The 19,433-nt window shown below is 34.1% G+C and overlaps 1 protein-coding gene and 1 long non-coding RNA gene across 8 annotated transcripts in view; one reads left to right on the top strand and one right to left on the bottom strand.

Annotated features, from left to right (window-relative positions):
• KIAA1328 overlaps window positions 1-19,433 on the top strand; it is a 301,449-nt gene that overhangs the window by 82,638 nt on the left and 199,378 nt on the right. For all 7 annotated transcript variants that reach the window (XM_079108525.1, XM_079108526.1, XM_079108527.1 and 4 more), the window contains one exon: window positions 6,456-6,583. In XM_079108525.1, coding sequence (XP_078964651.1) covers window positions 6,456-6,583 — 128 coding nt within the window. The remainder of the gene's footprint in view (window positions 1-6,455; window positions 6,584-19,433) is intronic.
• On the bottom strand, window positions 7,198-10,968 carry LOC306642784. The gene is made up of 2 exons (XR_013758688.1): window positions 7,397-10,968; window positions 7,198-7,297 (listed from the first exon to the last, which is right to left on the bottom strand). It is a non-coding gene; the product is annotated as an uncharacterized lncRNA (long non-coding RNA).

Raw genomic sequence — 19,433 nt, forward strand, 5'->3', positions numbered from 1 at the left:
CTGAGTTTAGATAATAAACCTCCACACTGAAGTTACTTAATTTTTCTCTGAGCAGTAATTTATATTTGTGATCAGTAGTCTCAGTCATTTTCAAAGAGGCAAATAATGAGATATTCTTAATACTTTTTCCAAATGTGACCTTAATATGTTAGATGTGATTCCACTGTATAAGAACTCTCTTACTTTTCACTCTAGTTATGAATACTATTTTAAGGAATTTGATTTTTTTACTTAGAATTATTAATATTGGGTGATATTTTCAATGCTGCATTAAAAAGTTCATACATCTCTGGTGTGAGAATGTTGTTCCCAAAGGCCATAGCTAATAGTCTGGCAGTGTTGAGCTGAATTCATAAATCATGCTGTAAATTTAGGCTTAAAGTATACCCGGGAAAAGTAAAAGGTAGATATCTACTTGAAAGTGGGAGACAGAAAATGTGATTATTTTTTTTTTTCCCATGGACTCTTTCCCCCGTATAAATTATTAAGCCCTACTGGAGATATTTGCTAATTATTATTACTTCTGTAGACAACCACAGTGGAAATATTATACCACTCTGAATTCAGAACACCACCTCCTTTTAAGGCAGAAAGTGTATTATTTTGCATCTCGTATTTTATTTTCTATATGCTTCCTTCTCAAAAAGAAACAGTTTACCAAAATATAAAACAAACCCACAGGTATTCTAAGGATGAATTAAGGGGAAAAAGCAAAGGAATCTGATAAAGCATTATACTTTAACAGGAAGAAAGCAGGGGCCTCCTCCCACTGACATGGAGTGGGTTCTCAGAGATAATCTGTACACTCAATTGTGTACTGCCTAGACCAGTAACATCAGCATCACTTGGTAGCTGGGTAGAAATGTAGAGCTGTGGGCCCACCTAAGATCTACTGAATCAAAATCTGCTAAGAAGATCTACAGGTGATTGCTCTGTGTATTATATTTTCAGAAACACTGGTGCAATGGTTTTAGTTGTTTTCCTCCATATCCCACCTTAATGGCAGAATATCCTTGCATCAGTTGTTAACTATTCTATGCTGCAGATTTATTTGTAAAATGAGACTAATAACAGTACCTCATGAGGTTTTTTTCTTGTGATGGGAATTAAAAACAATACTATTTTAAGGAATTTGATTTTTTTACTTAGAATTATTAATATTGGGTGATATTTTCAATGCTGCATTAAAAAATTCATGCATCTCTGGTGTGAGAATGTTGTTCCCAAAGGCATTTAGAAGTACCACACCCACAGATCTTTAAAGCACTTAGAAGTACCACACCCACAGATAGTTTATACTGAGTCTCCACAGATATTCTAGTTCAAGTGCCTGTTCCTGGTACTAAGCATTTAATTGTGAGATAGATAATGGTACCATCTGTCTCTTAGAAGAGAAGGCTGATAAGGAATCTGAAGAAGGGGGAGATGAAAAACACAAAAATGATATAGCTGGAAGATGAAATATTTGAGGTACACACAAGGTCACTGGGTTACTTAGTTTAGAAAAGACAAGATTAATGGACATTTTAAATTCAATTTACATTTCTGCTGAGAAATGAATGATTCCACACAACAGCATAGTTAAAATAGACAAATGTAGGATACGGAGACAGGTATCACATGTTTTGAAACTGAAAGCTCTTGAAGAGTTATGATCTAATGCAAGAACAAATCTCTTCTTGAAGATGGGGAACAAAAGATGAGATGATACCTGTCCAAGGTGCTCTGAAGTCCATTCCTCAGCGCCGGGCTTATAAGCCTCACAAAACATTATTCACACAACCTCACTGAGCACCTTTCAGGATCTAGAGAGCTTGGCATATGGACAATTTTCATTGGTCTGTACTGCCAGGAGTTCCTTTTTGAAAGTGGGAATTTTAAAGTGTTGCTCATTGTTATGAAGTTTATCTTATAAAGAAACTTCATGGGTAAAGGATTGTAGTTACTTTTTCTTCTGTGATTCTAGGCTAGTTCCTATAGCTCATAAAAGACTGACTTGATTTAAAGTAGCCTTTCCAAATGGGGGAGATAGTTCTACATTGGCTCTTGTTGAAATATGGAACCTTTAAGTAAAATAGAAATATTTAAACAAGCTAGAAGCAAGGAAAAATGCATAACTTTCAGTAGAAATGCTTTTGCAACTTTTTCTTTAATGTCCACAGTGAATACTTGAAAACTTGTATTCTTTTAGGGTATGACAAGGAAACTACTTTAAAAAAAAATCAAAGTTCTGATCAGTCTGACACATTGATAACTTGCTTTTTAGGATATCTGCATATAAACTTTTAAATATATGTCCTTTTCTTTAAGGTTAGAGAAATAACCATTGAGTCTCCATTGTGTAGGTAGTTCCCTGAAGACCAATAGGCCCTAAATACCCAGAGCAAAACAGAATTGAATGCATTTGCATCTCAGTTCCAAGTCAGTTTTTGTCCCATCTGGTTTTGCAACTCTGTAAGAAACAAAGTAGAGAATTAGAAAGCTCAAAAGGAGCTGGTTAAATATTCAAATTAGACATTGGACTTTCATAAGTGGGTTTTACTCCTGCACACATCACAATTCAATAAAAGAATATAAACATTTGTGTGAAATTCTTGTCCACCATTGCTAATCTCATCATCTTGGAATCAGGTTTTCTTTTCTCAAGAACCCATTTTCTGGGGCCAGAGTTGTGTCTCAGTGCTAATGTGCTCACCTAGCACATGTGAGGCACTGGGTTCGATTCCCAGCACCACATAAGAATGAATAAATAAAACAAAGGCATCATATACCCCTATAACTAAAAAATATTAAAAAAAGAACCCATTTTCTGTTGTATAGTTACTTGCCCAAAGTTAAAGTGTTCCCAGGTACCAGAATTAATATTTTAATCTGGACACCTCAATCTGTTCTTTTTTGTCAGTTACATTAATGCCTTGGTTCCAAAAAGAGAAGACTTTTTTTTTTTTTTTTGATTAACTTTTCTCCCCTCACAAGGGCCTGTCTTCACTTGGTTGTGTGTTAGGTCAGTATTACTAAGTACAAAATTCAAGTATCCCAAGTGCTAGGGACAAGAGTTGAAGTGGGGCAGCAGGTGGGGTGGATTCTGCTGGACCAGAGGAATTCTTCCAGTTTAGGACAATTTCCTTCTACTGTGACAGCTGACTAGTAGTATATCCTGGCTGTTGTCCTTTTTCCCACTACCTCTGATTTTTCTCTTACATAGTTTAATTCTTTCTTTCATCTCCTTTTTTATTCTCTGCCAATATTGTTTTATTTTTCTATATAATGTATTTTAGAGTTAAGCCTTTAAACTTTTGAAAATGGTCATTTCCTGCAGCCATTTCAGCTAATTAATTTGATGTTTAGGTTTTCATGTGATCTTGCTTAACATTAATTAATTAATTAATTTATTTATTTATTTTATTCCCTGAAGCCTTTATTCAAAGAAATTGTGATGAATGCTAATCTCTCTCAGTTCTTAAATGGTGTTTGGACAGATTCCAGTGTTAATTTTAGTGTATATCTTTTGTTAGGTTTGATTTCCTTATCTATTGTATTCTTTCCTGTCATTTGACCAGGATCGAGTCAAATATGTCTTCTCTTCATTAACCTCCTCCCCCCTCCAAATCAGTGAAGAGGGCATTTTACCCACATCTTCCTAGCATTTATAAATCTCTCTCCAGATGGAGGACTGAAGTCCCATAGTGCTAAGGAGGAAGGAAAATCAGGTCATTTTGAAATCTGGTAAAAATCAGGAAAGACATAAAAAATGGATGAAGATAGAACTACTTGTTTTTATATTCTGCCAACATGGCATGTATTTAAATGAATTTGCCTATAATTTGTCTCAAATGCTGACATTTAACTCCTAGGCTATATAATTGTGCTTGATTTTTCCAGAGTAAAATTCATATTCTGTGACCAGGCTAATATGTTCACCTACTATAAACATTACTGCCAATGTAACAGCTAGAATAAAAAATTCTTTTTATATACATAATAAGCTGGTGGAGACTTTGGGGACCAACACAAATCATTCCTTTCTTTTAGAGCTTGCTGACACAAAGCATGGAAATGTAAAACCAGGCTGGTATAACATAGATTAACTCTGAAAACCTGTTAGATTATTTAGACCACCATTCACGCTATTGTTGTTACTGTTGTTAAGATACCAAATATTCAACAGGATCTTCTAATTAATGTGTTCTCTAAGCATAGTAACCTGTCCTTTCACTGTGAATCAGTTCCTCTTTTATAAGCCATCTTTGGCTCCTTCTCTGTTAAAGGTTAATAATGAGAATAATGAAACAATTGGTTATTTATGCAGTAATGATTAGGAAGTTATTAGAACAGGAAGATTCCTGTTCCAGAAGCAATGAATAGGTTATAAAAATGTTAAGGAATACTGAAACTAGTCACCATTTTTGACATTTAAGAAATATATTCTCATCCTTAATCATGATGACCTGTTGTAAGATTATTTATGTAGAATAATCCCACTGAACAGTAATTCTTACATCAACAGCATACATGAGTGTTAAGAGGGAGACTTAGAAATTATCTGAAGAAAAAATGGGAGGGAACAGGCTAGAACCATCTGTCTCCCAGACACACCAGGTCATGAAGTTAGGTGACCTTTTTGATTATTTTCATCTTGAGCAATTTTCAAGTTTTAGGAACTGAGAGAGAGGATACCCCAGGCTAGTTTGCCTGTTCTTTATACCTGACTAAAGAAAATTCCCAGGTGATATTTTTATTAGTGACACATTGACTTATCTGATGTTAAACAAAATAAAAGAAATGACAAAAATCAAATTATAATTCATTTATGTTTAATAGGTTAGGAACTTTCTGTGTAAATTAGGCAGTAATAATTTTTACCATATAGTGTTATTATTTCTACCTTGCTTTTTATAACAACTTGATTGTGATATAATTTTACAGAAAATGTGTACTTCTCAAGTGTACAGTTAAAGCTTTTTGAATATATTCTCAAAGATGTACAAACATGAGTTGGGGCTGTAGGTCATTGCTAGAGCATTTGCCTACCATGTGTGAGACACTGGGTGAAAAAATAAAGGTTGTTGTTCTACTACTAAAAATGCTTTTTAAAAAAAATATGTGCAAACATGACCACAGTGTCAATTCTACAACATATTTATTACATTCTCCCTTAAACCCACATCTAGCAGTTATTCCCTATTTCCTCTCTCCTAGGAACCCCAGTCAATGTTCTGTTATGGACTTGCCTATTCTGGACATTTCACATATGTGAAATCATAAAATATGCACCCTTTCTTTTTGTACCCCATTCATTAACACAATGTTTTCAAGATTTCCAGCATATAGCAGTATTTCAGTCTTCATTATGGCCAAATAATATTCCATGGTTTAGGTAATTCACATCTTGTTTATCTACTTATTATTCGGTAAACATCAGGTTATTTTTTTTTTTTTTCATTGTTACCAATAAAGCTGCTCTGAATATGCATGTGCAAGTTTTTTTTGTGGACATATGTTTTCATTCTCTTGGGTATATTCCTACCATATACAATTACTGGGTTATATGGAAACTCTGTGTCTAATTTTTTGAAACACTACCAAATTACCTTTCAAAGTGGCAACACAATTTTATATTCCCGTTTGCTATGTTGAAGGGTTTCACTTTTTCTATACCCTTGTTAACCACTTGCCTTTGTTAGTCTTTTTGATTATGGCTATCTAGTGCATGTAATTTTGCTTTTGATTCTTATTTCCTTAATGGCTAGTTATTTTTAGCATTTTTTTTGTGCTTCTTGGCCATTTATGTTTGCTTTTGGGAAATCTATACAGAACCTTTGCCCATTTTTTAATTGGGTTAATAATTTATTGCTGAGTTGTATAAGGTGTTATAGAGGTCTTTATATATTCTAGATACCAGTCTTTATTATATTAATGATTTCCAACTATTTTCTCTCATTCTGAGGGTTATATTTTCCATGTTTTTACCCTGTGAAGCACAAGACTTAGTATTGAAGTCCAGTTTTATCTTTTTTTGGGGGGGGGCATGTTGCTCGTGATTTTAAGTGATCATCATGTCATCCAATGTCAAAAGACATTATCTTATGTTCTTTTAAGAATTTCGTATAGTTTTAACTCTTGCATTTAGATCAATGGTCCATTTTCATTTCATTTTGTACATTGCATGAGGTAGGAGTGTCTTGGCATGTATCTGCCATGTGTTTTTATCTATTCAAATATAAAGACATGAAAAATAATTCTCTTTCATGGGATGACCATTGCTACCCTCTTTGTGAATTATTGTTTTATGATTTTAGGGGGATATGTGTATTATTTTTATCTTTTGACTATATACTTACCTATTTTGTTACCAAACATTGTTACATTTCTGTTTATTGGAAACTGAAAAGTAGCACTGATGTATGCAATTTGAATCAACTATTTAGATATTTTTCCTTAATTTGAAATCTTACCTCTTCAGCTACAGTACAGAGAATGCCAAGAACTTCTAAGTCTGTATCAGAAATACCTATCAGAACAGCAAGAGAAGCTCACCATGTCTCTCTCAGAACTTAATGCTGCTAGAATGCCGGAACAACAGGTAAGCGTCTGTATTTTTACCCTTTCTTGTTTTTGATGGATTAGCAAGATGTCAAAAGAGTCATTTGCTTTTATGTTAGTTGTTGCACAGTATGTAATACTTTAAAATAAATATGCAGATACTGTATGTGATTAAGTTGTTGTGTTTTGCCTTCCTCTTTCCTTTTCCTGGAACTCAAAAGTTGGGAACAGTGACCTGAAATAGGCCAAGGATCAGTGGGAAATCTCTTGGTTGTGTGAAAAATCATAAGAGGAATGGCAAAGAAAATGCACTGCTCTGTTACTCAATTAAAATCAAATGGACTGTTTGTTACTCATTTTTTTGAAAAACACTTAATAAGCCTTTCTTAATTCATTTATCATTCTTAGAATAAAAGTGACTTAATGACCCATAAAAACTTTAAATTGATATAATCAGAATATTTTGCACATTTGCATATGTATATTAATCACTATATATTTGTGTATATATATATACACACACACACACATATCATCAAGTAGTATTATATGATTAAATGAATATTCAGAGTCCTGCTGGTTTTATGTAAAACAAGTTCTACAGACACATTTCTTGCCCTCTTCCAATTGATATTTGTCTTTTTCATATCCATATGGGCTTCAGTTTCAAGTGAATGCAAGATAAGCTTATATATATATAAAGACATTATAGAAATGATCAAAGTATTCATATTATGTATCAAAATATAATGTACTAGAGTATTATCTTTCCTTCTGAACAGTACAAGTCCTAAAGATCCTAAAGATTTTTGCAAACATTCTAAAGAACATCATTGCTGTTCAACCTAGAAACAACTGTTTTAGATGAGCTAAGAGTTCTGACTGAGGGAACTTCAGTTTTGAGGTTAAAGTTTGCACATATGGAAAAATCTAAATAGATAAATGATAATAATTCTGCTGGAATGTGATATTGCTAATAAGACTTTTTGTTTAATTATAAAATTAGTCACCTTGGCATCTTAATTCTAATGTTATTTTATGCATTTTAATGTGTGTTTACTGTGTAGTATGTATCTTAATTCCAACTATTTTAATACTGAACTATCTTCAAGTCATAGTACCACTTTGAACAAGCCCAGATTATACTGGCAGTTCAAGAAACTACACCATATTTCTAATTGACAAAAACCCCAAATTTGAGATGATGTCATGCTCTTTATAATATTAAGCTCCTCACAGCATGAGAGTTCTGTAGGTTAAAAGAATAAGATTAACAGCTGACTTCTCATCAGAAACCATGGAGAATACAACAGTGAGATGTCATATTCAAAGAACCAAAAAAAAAGTTCCTTGACAATCCAGCAAAGGCATTATTCAAAAGTGAACAAGACATAAAGACATTCCCAAATACTTAAAGATTGAGAGAATTAGTTGCTAGCATGCCTGCATTACATTACATATCAGTAAAAGTCTCTGTAGATTAAAGGAAATAACATAAAGCAATAACTTAAATCTATCAGTGAAATAAAGAGTACTCATAAAGGCAATTGTGTATTTCTCTTAGATTATTTAAAAATATTTGAATACAATAATAATTATAAAAATAGATTAGTGAGTTTATAAGACAGATGTTAACATCTCTGTGAGTGTGTGTGTAGTGTATACATGCACAAACATTTGCACAAAGGAAAGGGAGGGAGAGAAACTATATTGAAACAAATTTTCTACAAATTCCTGGAATAAGTTACTGGGATTTAAACTGTGGTTGTTCACAAATAATGAGATCCTCGTATGTGGAAAATTCTAAGGAATTTACAAAAACCTGATACAACTAACAAATTCACAAGGTTGCATGATATAAGACCTAACTGTCAAAATCAATTTTAGTTTTGTTCACTTTTAATTAAAAATTAAAAATGAATATATTTAGTAAAAGAAGTGCAAGACTTGTACAGTGAGAGCTACAAAACATTGCTCAGGAAAATCTAAGAAAATCTAAATTAGTGAAAACAGGTTCCACATTCATGAACTACTCAAATGCTCTTAAAAAGGTCATTCTTCTCAATGATCTGTACATTATTGTGATCCCTATCAGAATTCTAACATATTTTGATAACTTCTTTTTAATGGAAACTGATAAAGGAATTCTAAAATTTATATGGAAATGCAAAGAAATGAGAATAACCAAAATTATTTTGAGAAACATGAACAAAGTAGAGATTGCTTTTTACAATTTCAAAATTTATTTTAAAACTACAGTACAGTAGGTAGAATTTTAAGATGGCCAGCAAAACTTTGCCCCCTGCTCCTTTTGTTTTTCATGACTGTGTTATGCTATATAATCAAAAGATTATCTGGATAGGCCCAATCTTAAGGACATAAGATAAATAGAATTTTTTCTGACTGGGAACAAAAGATGAAATCAAGAGACATTTAAAGCATGGGAATTACTTAACACACCATTTGTTACTTTGAAGATAGAGAGAACTTGAAGCTGAGAATAGACTGTGGCCAACAGCATAAAAATTAAGATTTAAGTCCTACAACTCAAGAGACTATCAAGGGTCTGTGTGAGCGTGGATCATATTCTTTCTTAGAAATTTGGAATTAGAACCCAGCTGAATTCAGTCTTGTAAGAAACCAAACAGAGAAGCTGCCCAAACCTGCCTGTACTCCTGATCTGTAGAGATCTGTAGTACTGACTTTGATATTTTAAGGCTCTGCATTTGTGGGAACTTGTTTTTCAGAAGTAGGCAACAAATTCACACAGTATTCAAGATCACCATAATGGTGGACATATAGACCAGAGAAACAAAATTGTGAGTTCAGAAACAAACCTTAACAAATATGGTTAGTTGACTTTTTAGGTGCTAATTTAATTAAGTGGGGGAAAAAACAATCTTTTCAACAAATGATGATGGAATAAATAGACACTTTAAAATAAGATTTAGACCCTTATGCCTTTAGAGCCTTACTTTGCACCATGAACAAAAATTAACTTCAACATTATTCTGACATTAAGGACACTTGTTTTGAAAAATTGATTGGAAATTGATTTTCATCACATCACTTTTCACTGGCTTATTAAATATTTTGCTTGTCAATATATTTAACAATTATTATATTTGTCATAGCCATTTATATTCTTAGATTACTACAATTATTATAGACCAGTTGCCACCAGTATGAGAGAAGGGATCAAGCTCTATATACTTCTTTGACAGTCATGCATACTTATTCCAGTTTCTCAAATCAAGCTTAATTAAATAGGAATAATTACTTGTGAAATTCTTCTGATTTTTACCTATATATTTGGAAAATAAAATTCTTGTACTGTATATTTACAGTTTTGGATTCTGTTTGTCAACATATTTTGGCATTTTCTATTAATGGCTAGTAGCGTTCTGTTAGATAATTGTTTTAATCATTTCACTATAGTTGGCAATGAAGACTTAAACTCTGGCTTTTATTACTTGAGTCTTGGAAATTGTTCTTCCATATTAATTCCTCTTTGTGCCAAAAAACTTCTAATACATATCATGTAATCTAGTTAACTAACCACAAATGTCTGGTAGGCATATGCTCTTAAGAAAAAAAAAAGTCTTAAGACTTAGTTGAGTGGATTTTCCCCCCCTCAGAATATTTGGCAGTTTTTTTTTTTTTTTTTTTTTTTCACCTTTGGGCTTTTGGAAGATGAAAGCATAAAATAACTAACTTACATTTTCAGTTATCTACTGCTATTTAACAAACTACTCCATAACTATGTTGTGAATGGCATTGAGAAAAGCCAAATGGCTTTTCTGCTGACCTTGCCTGTGGTACTCATGTAGCTGCATGTAACTGGCATTATATTCATCACCCTGGCATGGCTGGGCCTGTCTCTGTCTTTTCATGTTTTACTCAAGGCCTCTGGCTCCATGTAGCCCTTGTATGTGGCTCATCAAAACAGAGGTGAAATTTTTACCGGACGGCTCAGGTCTCCTAGAGCACAAAAATGGAAGCTACTAGGTCTTTTTTTACAGTCGAGGCTCAGAACTGGTCACATTGTTAGTTAGAGTGAACAACTTGGCCAGACTAGATTTAAGCTGAAGAGACAACTGGTAGTTGTTGGAGGCCACCAGTGTAACAGACTACCACAAATGCTCTCTCAGTCATTTTTAAAAATTTTTTTAAATTTTTTTAATTTTAATTTGCATTCCTCAGATTATTAGTGGAGTTGAACATCTTTTCAGATACATCTTTTCAAATTCTTTTCCAAGTTTTGCCCACTTTTCTTTTGAGTAGTTGGTCTTTTCATATTGATTCATAGAAATTCTTTATACAATCTGGATGTTAAATATTTTGTTGTATGTGTTACAAACTCTTTGACCGATTTATGACTGATTCACTATCTTTATGGTGTTTTTGATGAATGGAAGTTCTTAATTTAATGGTAGTTTAACTTATCAGTCTTTTATAGTTTGTGTTTTTTGAGTCCTTCCCTTTTCTAAGGCATAAAATATTGTATATTATCTTCTAAATGTTTTATAGTTATGTTTTATACATGCAGGTTTCTAATTCACTTGGAATTGATTTTGGGGATTGGTGTGGGGCAGAACTCTCTCTCTCTGTCCCTCTCTCTCTCTATATATATTTTTCCTTTTTCCTTTTTTGTCATATGTGCCCCTTCTTTACACCACTTTTGTTGTTGTTTAATTCCACTGCTTCTTAAATGTTGTATATTCCTCTTTTCTGGATCTCTTTTACTTTGCTAGAGCACAGTCATGTAGCAGTTCCGAGGAAAAAAGCTCCTAACAGGAAACTAATAAGTAATTGAGCATTTATAAATAATGTGATCAAATAGTTGTAGTCTTTCTGTGAGGGGATAACACTTGAGTGGAGACCTTAGATATTAGAAACCCACCATGTAAGGAGCCAGAGAAAGAATGTTCCTGGCAGAGGCAACAAGAAATATCCCATCAATTGGAAGAAAGAGGCACTTGGAATGTAGTAAAAATGAAAAGCTGAACAAGAAAGTCATCATTCAAAATGAAATAGACTAAAAACAAGATATGCTCCTGAGAAGATCAGTATTAGAAAGGAGATCCCTTTGGCCTCTACATTTAGAATACTTTCTTTCAAGTGTCTGGTTTTGTGACCATAGACTGTTATCTTTCTTTCTATGACTCTAGTCACATATTCTGTGTCTTGAATGACAAGTATTTACATATTTTATGTTTGCAGACATGCAATTTTTAGCATATATCTGTAAATAAAACTTGAATGATCCAATCTCTGCAGAGAATGCAAATATCAAAATCTTGATGATTGAAAGAAATTGTAGCATTGTTAACATTTGAATAGTGAAGGGGAGAAGAGGTAAAAGGAGATGTCTGATACTGATTTTCTCATTTTCAGAATGAACAAAGAAACAATCTAAAATGATACATCAAGTAGACATTATAATTATTCAGACTTTAAAAGAATTAGTATTAGAGACTTAACAAAGAACAACTTTTAAGAAGTAGTAAAAGTGAGGTAATTCTGTCTGAGTGAGGAAAACCCTGCATCTTGCCTAATAACTATGTAGATATAATTGAAGAAGCAAAGGTCTAAATATAAATATACTAGAATTGTGGCAGTTACACTAAAAGAACTGGAAAAAAGGGTGTAGTTATTTTTGAGGAGTGAAGTTAGGGGTAAGGAACAAAGACTTTTTTTTCTTTTCTTTCTTTCTGTAACTGTATCTCTAGTTCTGTGTTCATTTATCACTTGGCAAATTAGTCAAACAGACTAAACAGCTAAAGCCATGACACTGTGGTGGAAGAATCAAAACAATTATGGAACACTGAGGAATATCAAAGTTAGCTAGACATCTAAGATTTACATATACTATGTAGTTTATTAATCCACTTGTGAACTTCTTATATCAAGAAAAATTGTACCCTATTATAGTTTAATGGGAGCAAACCTATTTAATTTGAGTTATAAAATTAAAATCATAACAATACCATATACATGCCGGTTCATTTGACAAACATCAATTGGTGGGGTCAATCTCAGACTATTAGTCTCTTATACCTGTCCCTAGTGTGCTTTGGGTAGTCTAAAGGAAACTTAATGGTGAGTTCGTTGAATAAACTTAGTTATACTTATTTTCTTTGTTATTTGAAGTATAAAGTTTTGAACTAGGAATAATTTTGAGATCATTGAGAACATTTTTCTATAATACACATAACCAGCAGTTATTACCTAAGTGAAGGGGCCATCATATTTTTTTAAATTAAAATATTTTTTTATTTTTACAGACACATTTAGATTCATTGTACACAAATGGGGTACAACTTTTCTATGGTTGTACACAATGTAGATTCGTACTATTCATGTAATCATACATATATATAGGGTAATACTGTTCGTTTCTTTCTACTGTTTTTGCATCCCCACCCCCTTTTTCTCTACACAATTCAAAGTTCCTTCATTCTTCTCTTCCCCCCATCACTCCCCCTCATTATATAGTGTCATGCACTTAGAGAAAACTTTCGGCCTTTGGTTTTTTGGGCTTGACCTATTTCACTTACTGTGATATTTTCCAACTTTATCCATTTACCAGCAAATGCATAATTTTATTCTTCTTTATGGCTGAGTAATATTCAATTGTGTATACATACACAGTTTCTTTATCCATTTGTCAAATGAAGGGCTTCTAGGTTAGTTCCACAATCTAGCTATTGTGAATTGAGCAGCTATGAACATTGATGTGACTGCATCACTGTAGTATGCTGATTTTAAATCCTTTGGGTATAAATCAAGGAATGGGATAGTTGGGTCAAATGGTGGGTCCATTCCAAGCTTTCTAAGGAATCTCCACACTGCTTTCCAGAGTGGCTGCACCAGTTTGCAACTCAACCAGCAATGTACGAGTGTGCCTTTTTCCCCACATCCACACCAATGCTTATTATTGTTTGTGTTCTTGATAATAGCCATTCTGATTGGAGTTAGATGAAATCTTAGGGTGGTTTTAATATGCATTTCTCTAATTACTAGGGATGATGAGCACTTTTTCATATATTTGTTGATCACCTGTATATCTTCTTCTGTGAAGTGTCTGTCCCCATCATATGGTTTTTAAGAAGATATTCTCTTCCCACATGACCCTGATACACATCTTCCATGAGAACTAATCTCATCCAGCCTCTTCATTGGCAGAAGTGGAAACTTAAGCCCTGGGGTTCACTTGACTGATTAGTGACAGAGCAATGTTGACTCCTAATGTCAAACAGTTCTTAATGTTCTAGTTTTGAAAAACTGATCTCTTTACTTCTATTGTTGTATGTGATTTCCATTAGTCTAGAGTTCTTTCTTGACTTTTTCTGCTTATTTTAGTTTATATACCTTCTTTCTTCTAAAAACCCTTTAAAAGTCATCTCTTTCCAAAATAGACTCTCTCCTTAAAGAGACCTTCAATCCACTCTCCCTGTTTCAGCCTCACCTCTACTCTCATTTTTAGTAATATCCATTGTTTTCAGTTTCTGAGCTAATACATATCAGCTTACTTCTAAATTAGGATTCTGCTTTGTCCTATACCAACTCAGTTACCAGTTCTTCACTGCTTCCCAGAACCCAAAGCTTGGTTGGTATATTTTCCTTTCCTTTTTGTATGTATCATACACATACACAGAGACCTGCTGTATACACATGTACACACACACCTGCATGCCTCTACTTTTTTATGTTCCTTTCCTGTTACTCTTTTTCCACAGTCTCCCAACACTAAGGATTGAAACCAGTGGGGGTGGGGAGCTCTCACTGACTATACCCCCAGCCTACACCCACCCTTTTTTGTTGTTGTTATGTTTTGAAACAGGATTTTGCTAAGTTGCCCAAATTGGCCTCAAACTTGTAAACTTCCTCCCTCAGCCTCCTGAGTAGCTGAGATTATGGGTGGGTACCACTGCATCCAGCCCTGCCACTCCTGTACTATAAAATTTTTAACTGAAAACCAATTTCAATAGCAAAGAATCACTGATATTTTAGTAAAGCAACCAAATGAGGTTACTACTCTTATAAAATTGTGTACATGATAAAACTCTTTTGTTATATTCTTACTCATTCTTAACTTGTGCTCTGTCAGAGGATGGAATTAGGTAAAACTTGAGGTAAAACCTTTGTCCCATCTCTCCTTTTCTTTGGAGGATGGGCAAGTTCTCCTTTCACTGAGGGTTTTCAGTGAAATTAAATTAGCATTTTTCTGGTTTCCTTTGTAACTGAGCATTTTCACATACCAGAGAAAACATTTGGCCTTTGGTGTTTTGGGCTTGGCCTATTTCACTTAGCATGATATTTTCCAACTTCATCCATTTACCAGCAAATGCCATAATTTTATTCTTCTTTATGGTTGAGTAATATTCCATTATGTATATATACCACAGTTTCTTTATCCATTCGTCAATTGAAGGGCATCTAGATTAGTTCCACAATCTAGCTATTGTGAATTGAGCTGCTATGAACATTGATGTGGCTGCATTACTGAGTATGCTGATTTTAAATCCTTTGGGTATAAACCAAGGAATGGGATAGTTGGGTCAAATGGTGGGTCCCTTGCAAGTTTTCTAAAGAGTCTCCATACTGCTTTCCAGAGTGGCTGCACCAGTTTGCAACTCCACCAGCAATGTATGAGTGTGCCTTTTTCCCTGCATCCACACCAATGCTTATTATTGCTTGTATTATTGATAATAGCCATTCTAATTGGAATTATATGAAATCTTAGGATGGTTTTAATTTGCATTTCTCTAATTACTAGGGATGATGAGCACTTTTTCATATATTTGTTGATCACCTGTATATCCTCTTCTGTGAAGTGTCTGCCCAGTTCCTTAGCCCATTTATTGATTGGGTTCTTTGTATTTTGAGTGTAAAGTTTTAAAGTTCTTTATAAACTTTGGAGATTAGTGCTCTGTGTGAAGTGTGTATGGAAAAGATTTTCTCCCACTCTGTCAGCTCTCTCTTCACATTATTGATTGTTTCCTTTGCTGAAAAAAAAAAAAAAAAAGCTTTTTAGTTTGAATCTGTCCCATTTAATGATTCTTGCTTTTATTTCTTGCACTATAGGGGTCTCATTAAGGAAGTCTGGTCCTAAACCAAAGTGATGGAGATTCGGGCCTACTTTTTCTTCTATTTAGTGAGGGGTCTCAGGACTAATTCCTAGATCCTTGATCCATTTTGAGTTGAGTTTTGTACAGGGTGAGAGATAGGGGTTTAATTTCATTCTACTGCATATAGATTTCCTAACTGAGCATTTTCTAGAAGAGCAGAAGAACTTATTGTTTAGGGAGAAGTTGGTAATCATGGTAATAATAATTACTGTTGTTTATTGATCATTTTCCTGTGCCATTTGCTTTACAAACATTATTATAATTTATTCTCAAAATACCGTAAATGAAAAAAATAGCTATTATAAAGTGGAGTAACTTGCCCAATATTACAGTTTAGTGTTAGGTACACTATTCAAAACTTTGTCTACTCTAAAATCCACTTTTCACCTTATTAGGCTTCTACTTGTTTTAATAGCAACAGCAATAAAAATGACAGCCTGCACTTATATAGCTCTTATTTATATAGATACTATATTATATTAATATGTATGTTGACATATTTCTCACCTTAACTTTATGAGTTAGGCACCATTATTATCCTCTGTTATGGAGGTCAGAGAGATTAAATAACTTTCTCAAAGTCAGTCACTTAAAGCTGTAGTGCATGGAACCACAATTCTAACACAGTCATTTAGTCATTATTGGAGTAGATGAGAATGTTTATATTTTTTTAATTGATTACTGAGTCTGTTAAAAGGACTCTAAACTTTAAAAACAGTAAATAAATAGTTTTTTTCTTTTTCTCCAAAACTCTGAGAAGGTAATGTGAAAAATAAACATCTTAACACAGCTTAAGACTTCTGGTTAGTCTACCAGCCCTTGACAAAAAAAAAAAAAAGAAAGAATAAATTCTGGTGGGGGAAGGAGGATGGTGAGCACTCTGTGTTTCCGTATTAGAGTTCTGGCATTAACATCTGCAGATTGGGAAAGAGCTAAAGAATTTTTTTACTCTCTTTATTTTGCTATACTCTTTAAAGTTGTTTCTAATTCTGAGATAGAATAATGTGCATTTCATGCAGTCTTAACTGTATCAGAAGGCAGAAGATAGCATGTATTAGCTTTGCTTTTTTTTTGGTACCAGGGATTGAACCCAGGAGCACTTAACCACTGAACCACATCTCCCAGTCCTTTTTATATTTTATTTAGAAACATATTTCCCTAGTTCCTTTGGGCCTCACTAAGTTGCTGAGACTGGCTTTGAATTTGCAATCCTCCTGCTTCAGCCTCCCGAGCTGCTGGAATTACAGGTGTGTACCACCATACCTGGCACCTTTGCAAGTTTTTAAGAGAAATTTCTTGTGCCTGGAGTTAAACATTTGGATCTGTGGAAATACCATTTGTGTTAACTTGGACATGCACATTGGGTTTGCCTTTTTGTCCATGTCTGTGACCCTATAAGGTATTTAAATAGAAGGAGGGTAATCTGAGGTGCCCAGCTGATACCTTGACTTTCCTGCTTCAAACTCCTTTCTTTGTACTAGATTTACCCCTTTTACCCACCCCCCCACTTCCCCTCCCAGAAAGTTATATTAAAGGGAAGAATAATAGAGCCCATCAGGACGTATGGGCTCCTAACCAGTATGACCAGTTGACAGTCTGGCTTCATTAGTTCAAGCACTAAGCTATGAGTCATTCATTTTCATTTAATGATTTGTTCTATATACCTTAGGAAGGAATATATTGTTTCCTTATAGCCCTCTTTCTCCCTTCTCCCCTCTCACTTTCCCTTCATCCCCTCCTCCCTCCTTCCTTCATTAAGATTTTATGGTTTGGTGTGACTTTCATAAAAGATATTCAAGGAGTATAAACTTTGTAAAATGTCTCAATTATCCCACATCCCCAAACAGTTAAGTTTAAAAGAGATTCTTAGTTTGTATTGTTATACAAAATATCATTTTATTATGTTTTAAGTATTCTGTAAATGTTTTCCATTCTGTACATTTGTAACCTTGGTTTTCAGTGATATTAAAATGAAAGGGTTTGAAATAAAACTGTTTCTATTCTTCAGTCTGGCACATCAAGCACATGCCTGCCACAAAATGAGTATCCAACAAATGGTCACTGTTGCTTAAGAAGTTTTAGTTATTACGCATAGCAAAACTCAGGAGATTAATGCCTGAGTAATAGTAAAATGGTCAGGCATTGATTTAGGTAATGTGTTTACAGGTTGTTTGCTTCATTTATTTGTTAAGCCTTCTTGAGACTAGCCTCTGTTGCTAAACATTTTTTTTTAAATTGCACCAATTCTCTTCCTCCACTAGTTCTCTTTTTTGATTCTAAATATTACCTTCCATCTGGAAAGCCATTTAGTCCTAAAGAAAGGACACTTGTAGTCCAAATCAATGGGCTAGCAAGAGGCTTTGAAGAAACATATCCTTTTGTCTTAACTGATTAAAAGTAGGGCCTCACACCATTTAACCTGGAAAAATACATTTGAGGTTTATCAATAAGGCAAAGGTAGCTTGCCTTTTGTCAGTTGGTTTAGGTGCTACTGTCAGCAGATATTTCCTTGATGGCATTATTTACAGTTGTAAAAGATACTCTATTGTATATTGGGAAGGCATGAGGTAATTGTAGGGTTGGCATCTGTGTTGGTCAGCTTTGTGTTACTCTTTAAAAAAAAAAAAAAACCTAAGATAATTAAATCTCACAGATCCCTTCTAAGGTATTTCCCCAATGACCTAAGATTGAAAAGGGAGAGAGAGAGAGAGAGAGAGAGAGAGAAAGAGCTTTATGCCCTTTGGTATAATATCAAAAGATCTAACTTTTATGTCACTGGAGTCCCAAAAGGGGAGGAGAAAGATTATGTGTAAAGTATAGGAAAGCATAACCAGTTCTACAGGGAAAAGACAATCTCTACAAAGTGACCTCTTGAGAAGATACAAATGAAGGTAAAATTTTAAACAATAAAAGTTTTGGGAAATTTTGCAAGGATATCAAGAACATGTTAAAAAGCAGAACAAAATTGTCTTGAAAATAAAGTATTAAAACACTTTGATGCTGGGTGCAGTGGTGCATGCCTGTAATTCCAGTGGCTTGGGAGACTGAGGCAAGAGAATCTTGAGTTCAAAGCCAGCCTCAGCAATTTAGTGAGGCCCTCAGCAACTCAGCAAGACCTTGTATCTAAATAATACATTTAAAAGGGCTGGGGATGTGACTTAGTGGTTAACCACCTCTACTTTCAATCCCTGGTATGAAACAACAACAACAACAAAAAACAAAAACAAAAACAAAAGTCACTTTGGTGACTTTGTATTGTGAAGAATGCTATCTACTTAGTTATTATCCATTTTCTTAACTGAATGCCAATCTCACTGACAGTGACAGTGTCTCTAGCTGTGTCCACCCAATCTCCTTTGTAGATGGGCAGGATGTAGGAAACTACTGTCTTTGTCTTTTGTCCATTATCTTTTTACTCAATGGTATACCATTCTCAGCCAAGATTAGTTTTGACACCCAGAGGGAATTTGGCAATATCTGGAAACATTTTTTGATTGTTACATCTGGAGTTTGCTACTGGCATCTAGCTGGTAGAGGCCAGGAATGTTACAAAACATCCTATAGTCTGCATGCTCAGAACAAATAATCACCTGGTTCAAATGTTACTAGGTCCAAATGTCAATGAGCCATTGCTCTATGCAATACTGACTTGATGTTGGAGACTGACCAGCCATTTTATGACTGTAATTGGCAAGACTATGTCTGAACTAAAAGATAGAAGGAACTGAAGTTCCTAACAACATTGTAGAGGTGCCA

This window comes from Sciurus vulgaris, assembly GCF_902686455.1.
Source record: "Sciurus vulgaris genome assembly, chromosome: 13".
Lineage (NCBI taxonomy): Eukaryota > Metazoa > Chordata > Mammalia > Rodentia > Sciuridae > Sciurus > Sciurus vulgaris.